At 39.1% G+C, this 12,500-nt stretch overlaps 1 protein-coding gene across 1 annotated transcript in view; it reads left to right on the forward strand.

The window, feature by feature from the left end:
• LOC130234359 (adhesion G protein-coupled receptor L2) overlaps positions 1 to 12,500 on the forward strand; it is a 254,267-nt gene that overhangs the window by 230,580 nt on the left and 11,187 nt on the right. Inside the window, 4 exon segments of the mRNA XM_056464612.1 lie at positions 2,026 to 2,194; positions 6,522 to 6,650; positions 8,474 to 8,570; positions 9,008 to 9,136. Coding sequence (XP_056320587.1) covers positions 2,026 to 2,194; positions 6,522 to 6,650; positions 8,474 to 8,570; positions 9,008 to 9,136 — 524 coding nt within the window.

The following is a 12,500-nucleotide window of genomic DNA, read 5'->3' on the forward strand; positions in this document are numbered from 1 at the left end:
TTACCGCCGTCTTATACTCTGCTTTACACGGGTGGTCTGAGTTTATGAATGGGTTCAAGTTTTTTCATGAAATGTGCGGAAACTTCTGCTTTCTTAATTCGTTGACTTCTATGTGCAAGCAGTTAATTTAGCTTTAATGATTCGTTTGTGTGTGGGGAATTGAAGTGAGCAAATGAATGCGATAGCCTGTCACAGTTAATTAAATAACTCACCGACGAAGAGGAAACAAGCTAATAACTTAACATACACTTAATGCACTTCATTAAATGGGCATCACCTATATGCTATATAACTGCAGGTTATACACTCACCGGCCACTTTATTAGGTACACCTTACTAGTACCGGGTTGGACCCCATTTTGCCTTCAGAACTGCCTTAATCCTTCATGGCAGAGATTCAAGCAGATACTGGAAATATTCCTCAGAGATTTTGCTCCATATTGACATGATAGCATCACGCAGTTGCTGCAGATTTGTCGGCTGCACATTCATGATTCCAATCTCCCGTTCCACCACATCCCAAAGGTGCTCTATTGGATTGAGATCTTGTGACTGTGAAGGCCATTTGAGTACAGTGAACTCATTGTCATGTTCAAGAAACCAGTCTGAGATGGCACAAACAACCATATTTAAAATCCTCTTCCTTCTCCATTCTGATGCTCGGTTTGAACTGCAGCAGATCATCTTGACCATGTCTACATGCCTAAATGCATTGAGTTGCTGCCATGTGATTGGCTGATTAGACATTTGTGTTTATGAGCAGTTGGACAGGTGTACCTAATAAAGTGGCCGGTGAGTGAATATGATAATTTTAACTGGCAATAGCTATTAGTTACTAGTTAATTAGTTAAAGTTATTAGTAGCCAATAAAGTTATGGTAACTAATAACCTTAAGTTTTCTGATTTTGATTGTAATGCAGTAATGCGCACCTTTTGTAAAGCAGCTTTGAAGCAGTAATTATTGTGAAAAGAGCTCTACAAATCAACTTTAATTTGAATTGAATTGCAATTTTTTCAGCTCCTCTCGTTTTAACAAATGCAATGAATGAATGTAAAAAGATGAATGTTCTGTCATCATTTACTCATTTACCTTCACTTGATCTAATCCTGCTTGAGTTTCTTCTGTCGAACATGAAGGATGATTATTTGAAGAATGTTAGAAACGTGTGCTTACACTTACAACACCAGTTAAATTCTGAAAATAATAAACCAAAAATCTTCATTTTCCATCAGTCTAATCTAACTAGAGAAGAGTCAAGCTGGAAATAAGAAAACTATTGAACGGTTGTGGTCATTTTTAAGTGAGGTGCTAATGGTCTAATCCGATTCAATGATCTATGCTAAGCTAAGCTAAAAGTGCTCCCGCCAGATCTGGAGATCATCTCAATGGATTTAAAAAGGGCGTTCAATCCTATTTTTACCAATAATCGGGGACATTTCAAATAAGTATGTCACAGATCAATAGATATTGTTTGTATGAAATAGTTCACAGCAGGCTATCAAATGCATTAAAGGGGACCTATTACGCCTATTAAGATGTAAAATAAGTCTCTAATGTAGTGAAGTTGTGTGTATTGAAGTTTCAGCTCAAAATAGCACACAAATAATGTTTCTATCTCTCTGAAACTGACCCTTTTAGGCTTTGATGCTAATTGTGCTGTTTTGGTGACTGTCTCTTTAAATGCAAATCAGATTGTGCTCTTTTTAAAAGAGGGTGGAGCTACATATGCCTGTGTGTCAGCAAAGTGGCAGATTCAAAAACAAGACTAACATTCTATGCTAATAACGAAGAGATGGTCACTAGTGGGCGGGGTTTTCCACCTGTTATGACATCATACTAAGAGAAAATGTCAATCGAAGTGTTTCTGCAGACTGTTTTAGTAAGTGTGATTATAAAGATTTAAATTAATACATTTTTATGATTAGAAGCTATTATATTCACAATCTGTTGTGTTTAAACTTCATATTAAAGCCATTTTTGCATTATAGGTCCACTTTATTTACTATATTCCTGTGATTTTTCAGCTCCTGGGTGTTTGGTGCTTTTGCATTGCTGTGTCTGGTTTGTCTGACGTGGTCTTTCGGCCTGCTGTTCCTGAACGACGACTCATTGATTATGGCGTATCTCTTCACCATCTTCAACACGTTACAAGGGATGTTCATCTTCATTTTCCACTGTCTCCTGCAGAAGAAGGTAAACCACAGCACTTTCTTCATGCTGCTGAATGTGTTTATTCACATGTATACTGCATTTAATTAAACTGGACACACAGTACTGAGCAGAAACGGTCAAGGTTGTCTTTTTAAAAGCTTTGCTGATGAAAATATGTCAATAAAAGAGCATAAAGATAACCTTTAAGACACTTTCAGAGCATTCACAATGCAAAAAGCTCAATGAATTGTGGGTAAATGTGAACATTTCACACTAAGAGCCAATGGAACGTCCGTCGGGTTAATGGAAACGGAAAGTCACGCAAGCCAAACTCAACTTTCACCTTTTAAAGCGTGTTTATTTGGTTGAGTTTTATATATGAAGGAAGACACTTGTGAGTTAAATGAGATTAAACCCATAAACGGTGTATTATACAGCATATATCGTGCTTCCCTCTGGGTTTTTAATTCATTTCAAGGAATATTAAATCCTGGTTGTGCTAATGAGAAAAGCAGCAACATCTGTCTGCTGTCTGCATTTAAGCAGCACACATGCTGTATTTTACTACAAGTTTGATCCAGTTCTTCAACAAAGCCTTGTTTTATTGATATACACTCACCGGCCACTTTATTAGGTACACCTTACTAGTACAGGGTTGGACTCCCTTTTGCCTTCAGAACTGCCTTAATCCTTCGTGGCAGAGATTCAACAAGATACTGGAAATATTCCTCAGAGATTTTGCTCCATATTGGCATGATAGCATCACGCAGTTGCTGCAGATTTGTCGGCTGCACATCCATGATGCGTATCTCTCGTTCCACCACATCCCAATGGTGCTCTATTGGGTTGAGATCTGGTGACTGTGGAGGCCATTTGAGTACAGTGAACTCATTGTCATGTTCAAGAAACCAGTCTGAGATGATTCACGCTTTATGACATGGTGCGTTATCCTGCTGGAAGTAGCCATCAGAAGATGGAGACACTGTGGTCATAAAGGGATGGACATGGTCAGCAACAATACTCATGTAGGCTGTGGCGTTGACACCATGCTCAATTGGTACTAATGGACCCAAAGTGTGCCAAGAAAATATCCCCCACACCATTACACCAGCACCAGCAGCCTGAACCGCTGATACAAGGCAGGATGGATCCATGCTTTCATGGTGTTGAGGCCAAATTCTGACCCGACCATCCGAATGTGGCAGCAGAAATGGAGACTCAACAGACCAGGCAACGTTTCTCCAATCTTCTGTTGTCCAGTTTTGGTGAGCCTGTGTGAATTGTAGCCTCAGTTTCCTGTTCTTAGCTGACAGGAGCGGCACCCGGTGTGGTCTTCTGCTGCTGTAGCCCATCCGCCTCAAGGTTGGACGTGTTGTGTGTTCAGAGATGCTCTTCTGCAGACCTCGGTTGTAACGAGTGCTTGTTTGAGTTACAGTTGCCTTTCAATCAGCTAGAACCAGTCTGGCCAATCTCCTCAAACCTCTCCTCTGCCACATTCAAAGTCACTTAAATCCCCTTTCTTCCCCATTCTGATGCTCGCTTTGAAATGCAGCAGATCGTCTTGATCATATCTACATTCCTAAATGCATTGAGTTGCTGCCATGTGATTGGCTGTTTAAAAATTTGCGTCAACAAGCAGTTGGACAGGTGTACCTAATAAAGTGGCCGGTCAGTGTATGTCATGAGGAAGCAGAACTATTGTACCTTTCGTCAGTTTACTTGCAAATTTGTGCAAATTCACTTGAATGAAGATGTATGATTTATAAATGAAGACATGACGCCAAACTCCACCCCTAAACCCAACTCTCATTGGTGGATAAGCAAATCATACTAAATAGCCTCAAAAGTTACCAATTGCCATGAGATAGCGCTGTAAATGCACATGCTGTACATGCACAGTGTAAATACAGCATTTACAATGAATTAGATTAATAGAAAAGTTAAATGCTAACATGCAATAAGCTCAATAAGCTCTTTTTATTGGAGTAATATTCATGCTTAAGGCCAGGCTTTGGACGTACAGTACTTTAGGTTAGCAGAAATGGTCAAGGTCGTCTTTTTAAAAGCTTTCCTGAAGAAAATACATTAATAAAAGAGCAAATAGATAACCTTTAAGACCTTTCCACAGTGTAAAATCCCAGTGAAATCGCTGGTAAACGTTCCTTGAGCCATGATAACAATAAAGATAGCGCTTTAATAATCACTCTGAATGTAAAACAACAGCTTAATGATGAACATGTAGAGAAATAATAAGACTGGAATGATTTTATGAACGTTTTTTCCAAATAACATTCGATAAAACAGTGAGAATCCCTTGAAATATAAAGGGTTTGCACAATTTAAAGCTACATAGGATATAGTGGAGCTTAATGCTTAATGCTTAAGCCCTCTTTTCAAAGATTATTGATAGATTATGAACTGTCTTGAAAAGAATTGGTTGCACCATGGGAGGGAATGATACAAAATGGAAGCTATGAAAAACTAGGCTAGCAAACTGAAGTATAAAAGCTAAAGCGCCTCAGATATCCAGTATAGTTTCGACATCTTAGCATTGCCTCCTTTGAAAATGCTGGAGAAAAGTTTTTATTTTTATTCCACTACACTGACAACTGCGATTAGATCTATTACACGAGCTGGATTCACTGCTCAGATGTGCTAGAAATGCAGCACACTGAGGACATCTGCTGGTTACAAGGGGTAAATGCATAAAGAAGAGCATAAACTAACTAAAAACAACTCGGACAGCTGATAGTATGAGAGTATTATTAACAGTAACTGCAGTACTGTGTTGGTTCTCAATGTCAGCCTGTATACTGAACATTTCAGTATTTTCAGACTCGTTTTATGATGGTTTTTAGTCTATTAAATGAAGAGTGCATCAACCACAGTGTACTGCACTTACTAGTAAAAGAATATGATAATAGAATAATAATTAAAGTTTTTTTGATTCTACTAAACCGAGTGCGATTGCTAAATTTGATTCGATATATTACACGAGCTGGAGTCACTGGTCAGATGTGCTAGAAATGCAGCACACTGAGGACATCTGCTGGTTACAAGGCATTAATGCCCAAAGGAAGAGCATAAACTAATGGAATACAATCAAGCAAGATGATATTTGAGATGATAACATGGGGTAAATTTTAAATACATGCGATGTTCGTCTCTTTACGTTAAGTTCTTTGTGTGGGGTAAACACAGAAAACCTGCAGATTCAGCTTCGCCTCTCTATCACTCGCTTTCACTGTAATTTAAGAAACATGTTAAGTGCGGTCCAGAAACAATCTCTAACTACAGGCATAAGATACTGTGAGTTCGGTTTATTTATAAAATAATTTCGAGAGGATCATGTGCTTATGATCAACACGGCTGGCACCTCATTAGCTCCGTAATTTGCCCTATTAGATGATTACGGACGCGTTATAGATAACCAGAGTTTTTCACTCCAGTTATCTTCGTCTTGAAGCTTCCCCCCTTCCACCCCTACTTCCCACCCTTTTTTCCAATAGGGTGACACGGTGGCCCCACTGTTGCCTCACAGCAAGAACGTCACTGTTCCAACCTCCTATCAGGCCAGTTGGCCTTTCTGTGCGGAGTTTGCACGTTCTCCCCGTGTTCGTGTGAGTTTCCCCCGGGTTCCCCGGTTTCCTCCCACCATCCAAAAACATACACCATAGACAATCGACTAAACCAAATTATCACCTAAGATAAACCTTAGTTTACACTTCTCACACGGCGACAAGCAGGGGAGTCCTCGAGACCTACCTGAGCACGAACTCCCCTCTCGCCCTTCTAATGGGAGGGAGCCCCGGGCTCGAGGATATTACGAGCTCAGGGCTCTCTCAAGGGTCAGCATGCCAACTACGCTTTATTGATTATCAGCTAAGTGTGAACTCTTGAAAGGCTCATTTGTCTTGTGAAAATCCAAGGCCAACATTTCAAACATTTTCACACAGACATCAAGACCCTTTCTAAAACTAATATAGATGTAAAACTAAATATAAATTTCATAGATTGTCACGTATTATTGCTGATATGCTGTGATAAATTTATATCCACAATGTTTCCCAGAGATGGGTTGCGGCTGGAAAGGCATCCGCTGCGTAAAACATGTGCTGGATAAGTTGGCGGTTCATTCCGCTGTGGCGACCCCGGATTAATAAAGGGACTAAGCCAAAAAGAAAATGAATGGATGAATATCCACAATGTCCACAACAGAAAATCTTGACTATCTACCTGGAAGTCTTGGAAAAGTCATGGTAAAAGTCTTGGAATTAGTAGTAAATATGTGTATGAAGCCTGTTTGTGGTTGGACTGTATGTCTCGTATCCTTTCCTGTGTGGTAAATATCCGTTTCCTGTGTTTGCAGGTGCGTAAAGAGTACAGTAAGTGTTTCCGTCAGTCTCAGTGCTGCAGAACTCTTCCATCTGAAGGATCTCACAGCGTCAACAAATCCTCCGCCTCCAGATCCACTGCTCGATACTCATCTGCCACACAGGTACACATCTGACTAATCCTAACAATAAATAAATAAATCAGCTTCTGTGACCTAGGCATTTCTGTGTGGAGTTTGCATGTTCTCCTCGTGTTGGTGTGGGTTTCCTCCGCGTGCTCCGGTTCCCACAAAGTCCAAACACATGCGCTGTAGGGGAATTGATGAACTAAACTGGCCGTAGTGTGTGTGCGTGTGAATGAGTGTGTATGTGTTTTCTAGTACTGTGTTGCAGCTGAAAGGGCATCCTCTGTTTAAAACATACACTGGAATAGTTGGTGGTTCATTCCGCTGTGGCGACCTCTAAAATGGAGACTAAGCCGAAGGAAAATTATTCATTCATTTTCTTTTCGGCTTAGTCCCTTTATTAATCAGTGGTCGCCACAGCGGAATGAACCGTTAACTTATCCAGCACATGTTTTACGCAGCGGATGCCCTTGCAGCTGCAACCCAGTACTGGGAAACACCCATACACACTCGTTCACACTTATACACTATGGACAATATCATTCATTTTCTTGTTGGCTTAGTCCCTTTATTAATCTGTGGTCGCCACAGCGGAATGAACCGCCAACTTATCCAGAATATGTTTTACACAGCGGATGCCCTTCCAGCTGCCACCCAGTACTGGGAAACACCCATACACACTCGTACACACTCAAATACTACGGCCAATTTAGGGCATCAGTTCATATAGCGGGCAATGCAGTGGCGCAGTAGGTAGTGCTGTCGTCTCACAGCAAGAAGGTCGCTGGTTCAAGCCTCGACTGGGTCAGTTGGCATTTCTGTGTGGAGTTTGCATGTTCTCCCCATGTTCACGTGGGTTTCCTCCGGGTGCTCCGGTTTCCCCTACAGTCCAAAGACATGCGGTACAGGTGAATTGGGTGGGCTTAATTGTCCATAGTGTATGTGAATGAGTGTTTATGGGTATTTCCCAGTGATGGGTTGCAGCTGGAAGGGCATCCGCTGCGTAAAACATGAGCTGGATAAGTTGGCGGTTCATTCCGCTGTGGCGAACCCTGATTAATAAAGGGACTAAACCGAAAAGAAAATGAATGAATGTTCATATAGCGCATGTGTTTTTACTGTGGGGGAAACCGGAGCACCTGGAGGAAACCCACGAGGAGAACATGCAAACTCCACACAGAAACGACAGCCGAGGCTTGAACCAGCGACCGTCTTGCTGTGAGGCGATTGTGCTACCCACTGCGCCACCATGAGGCCTCAAAGGAAAATGAATATGATCTTATTTTGTAGCTGCAGCTTGACCTGCACTGAAGTCTTCAGATTTAAATCCGAAATGTTTCCAAAAGCGTCTACATGAGGAGTTTTACACAAGAAGTACAATGTTGTTTTGGCTGGTCTAGAGTTGTGACTGTAATTATTGTGTGGAATCTTAAGCAGCAGCAGATAATTAAAGTTGTTTAGCAGACATTTAGCATCAGTCTTTATTCCACACACGCCGCTAATAGAGCCTCCAACACCGACACTACAAAGCTGATACATGAATATGATCAGTGTTAATCAGTGTGTGTGTGTGTGTGTGTGTGTGTGTGTGTGTGTGTGTGTGTGTGTGTGTGTGTGTGTGTGTGGGTGTGGGTGTGTGTGTGTGTGTGTGTGTGTGTGTGTGTGCTTGTGCCTGTGTGTGTTTGTGTGTGTATGTGTCTATGTCTTTGTGTATGTGTGTGTGTGTGTTTGTGTATCTGTGTGTGTGTCTGTATTTATGTGTGTATATTTGTCTGTGCATCTGTGTGTACTTGTATCTGTCTGTCTATGTGTCTGTGTGTGACTTTGTGCGTGTGTGTGTGTGTGTGTGTGTATGTCTACAGAGTCGCATCAGGAGGATGTGGAACGACACTGTGAGGAAACAGTCCGAGTCTTCCTTCATATCCGGCGACATCAACAGCACTTCCACACTTAACCAAGGTGACGCATCACACACACGCACGCACGCACACACACGCACACACACGCACACACACACACACACACACACACACACACATGCTTATATATATTATTATAGGCTTTATTCTGCTTCATTACTGACTGCAACACTGATGTAACTTTATAAGATGCTAACGGTCTAATCCGATTCAATGATCTATGCTAAGCTAAGCTAAGCTAAAAGTGCTACAGTCAGACCTGGAGATCGATTAATGGATTCAAAATTGTCAGTCTGACTGCAGTCTGTTTCCTGTTTTGCTCTTTCTTTATTTCTATAGCAGCTTAACACAGAAGTTTTAGTAAATCCAGTAAATGCTTCAGTCGAGTTTTCAGAGTTTAGTTCAGTTCAGTGTTTTCCTAAAGCTCAGTCTTTTGCTCTTCTTCTTCTTCTCCTCCTCTTTTTATCTGCTCCACAGGAATGACGGGCAACTATCTGCTAACTAACCCTCTTCTCAGGCCTCACGACACTAACAACCGCTATAACAACCTTCTGGCTGAAACCATCGTGTGCAGCACTCCTTCTCCTCCTGCTTTCCACTCTCCAGGTGCTCCACGGCCCAATCCCAATACTATCTGATACCCTTATGCATGCATTCGCTTTCCGTTGAAATAGAGAGTTAGTATGGAGCCACATCAGTCTCAAAAATAATACATTTACAAAATATAATCCCTACATGCACATTTACGAAATCGAATTCGTAAGTACAAAACACGATTCCTAAATACACAGATCCAATTTGTAGATTCAAAACACAATTCGTAAATACACAAATCCAATTCGTAAGTTATAAACGCGATTTGTAAATACACAAATCCAATTCGTTAATTCAAAACGCGATTGGTAAATACACAAATCCAATTCATAAGTTCAAAATGCTATTCCTAAATATGCAAATCAAATTCGTAAGTTTAAAACATGATTCGTAAATACACAAATCCAATTCGTAAGTTTAAAACGTGATTCGTAAATACACAAATCCAATTCGTAAGTTTAAAACTTGATTCGTAAATACACAAATCCAGTTCAAAAGTTCAAATCATGATTCGTAAATACACAAATCCAATTCATAAGTTCAAAATGATATTCCTAAATATACAAATCCAATTTGTAAGTTTAAAACGCGATTCGTAAATACACAAATCCAATTCGTAAGTGTAAAACGTGATTTGTAAATACACAAATCCAATTCGTTATTTCAAAACGCGATTGGTAAATACACAAATCTAATTCATAAATTCAAAATGCTATTCCTAAATATACAAATCCAATTCGTAAGTTTAAAACATGATTCGTAAATACACAAATCCAATTCGTAAGTTTAAAACGTGATTCGTGAATACACAAATCCAATTCGTGAGTTTAAAACGTGATTCGTAAATACACAAATCCAATTCAAAAGTTCAAATCACGATTCATAAATACACAAATCTAATTCGAAAGTTTAAAACACAATTCGTAAATACACAAATCCAATTCATAAGTTCAAAATGATATTCCTAAATATTCAAATCCAATTTGTAAGTTTAAAACGCGATTCGTAAATACACAAATCCAATTCGTAAGTGTAAAACGCGATTCGTAAATACACAAATCCAATTCGTTAGTTCAAAACGCAATTGGTAAATACACAAATTCAATTCATAAGTTCAAAATGCTATTCCTAAATATACAAATCCAATTCGTAAGTTTAAAACATGATTCGTAAATACAAAAATCCATTTCGTTTGTGTAAAACGTGATTCGTAAATACACAAATCCAATTGAAAAATTCAAAACACAATTCGTAAATACACAAATCCAATTCGAAAGTTTAAAACGTGATTCGTAAATACACAAATATGATTCAAAAAATCTAAACACGATTGTAAATAAACAAATCCAATTTGTAAGTTCAAAATGCGATTAGTAAATACACAAATCCAATTCTTAAGTTCAAAGCGCGATTCGAAATTTCACAAATTCAATTCGTAAGTTCAAAATGCCATTGGTAAATACACAAATCCAGTTAGAAAAATTGTAACACGATTCCTAAATACACAAATCTAATTTGTAAGTTCAAAACGGTATTCGTAAATGCACAAATCCAATTCATTTGGCGAAAAATATTTGTAAATGTGAATTGTGCTTTGCCTATATGAGTTTTATTCCGTAAATATATTATTTTTGAGACTGAACTGGCTCCATAAATTAGGGCTAAACAATAAATTGAAATCTCTTCCTGAAGGCTAGAGGGCGCTCTTAGTCACGAGTAACACAGAACAACCAAATATATGGAGCCAGATCGGTCACATCAGCCAGATCATAAATTCAACACACAATTCATAAAAACAACACACAGTTCGTCAATTCACAACTAAATATTATACATATTTTTGCCAAATGAATTGCGAATTTGATTTATGTCGTTTTGAATTGTGTTTTGAATATAGGAATTGAATTTTGTATATGCGAATTGCGTTGTGGATGTATGAATTGTATTTTGTAAATGTATTTATTTTGAGACTGATCTGGCTCCATACAAATACACCCTGAAAAAACCCTGAAAACAGCAGTCTATGGAAATCCGTTAGCGAATATGATTATGAATTATTATTGTATCACAAATATGATGCTATATTGATGTCAGTATCTGCAGCTGTATCCCATCTACACTGTTTGTTGAAACAGTGGTTGCCTAGTAAAAAGCACAGTGCACTGCTCTTTACTAATAATAAGGCAGTGCGTTGCGTCTCACATTTTCAGAATTGAAAAACACATTTGGTTTAATCGTTCATAACATAACATCATAAAACCTTCACTGTAATCAAAATGTACAAATCTTCAAACCCCATTGCATTATGGGGGGTTTACACTAATAGTCTTTCTAAAGTCCTGCGTACACTGTAAAATCCTTACTGCTTTAAATTGTTTAGTTGAATCAAATGAAATCTTCTTGTCATCTGAACTTAAATGAGTCAAATTGACTAAAAATAGCTCCGATTATTAGCTTATTAAAATAAGTTAACAGGTAAACCGTTTGTTGTCATTGAATATTTTGCGGTGTGAATTCAGTTTCACACGTTGTGTAGTTTACATGGATTTAGCATTGTTCAGCACACAAAGAGAGCGAGAGAAATCTTTAAAAGCCTGATGTTTGAGTCTGTTCTCAGCAGGCCTGTTTTTTACAGAAAGCGAAGGTTATGATTTGATGTTTTCTGTCAAAACTGTGAGCTTCAGACGCAGCCTTGATGGCTTCAGATCTGCACACAGCAGAAGAAAACAATGGCAGAGCTATTTGATAAAGCAGATGATGAGTAAAGGCTCCCTACGCTAAATTATCCAACCTCAGGTCTCTTTGTTTTATTCATCTGAACAGACTGGATCACAGTGTGCCATTTAATGTTGCATTATACAAATAAATCACGTTCATTCACTGCCACATCAGCTTTAAAACACAACTACATGCTGATCTGGCTTCATCTGACCTGTTAATACTGTATGTAATACAAATTTTGTAGATATATATATATACACTAGCTGACAAAAGTCTAGTCGTGGATCTCAGTTGTAAGAACAACACATAATAACTTGACTTCTAGTTGATCATTTGGAAAAGTGTCAGAAGGTGGATTTTTCTGCTGAATCATCTGTTGAACTGCATCAATCATTACAAATACTGCAGAAGACCTACTGGAACCAGCATGGACCAAAGATTCTCATATAAATCAGTCAAGTTTGGTGAAGGAGAAATCATGGTTTGGAGTTGCATTCAGTATAAAGGGCGTGCGAGAGATCTGCAGAGTGGAACAGCCTGAGGTATCAAGACATTTGTGCTGCCCGTTACATTACAAACCACAGGAGAGGGCGAATTCTCCAGCAGGATAGCGCTCCTTCTCATACTTCAGCCTCCACATCAAAGATCCTGAAAG

Source organism: Danio aesculapii, chromosome 2 (genome assembly GCF_903798145.1).
Source record: "Danio aesculapii chromosome 2, fDanAes4.1, whole genome shotgun sequence".
NCBI lineage: Eukaryota > Metazoa > Chordata > Actinopteri > Cypriniformes > Danionidae > Danio > Danio aesculapii.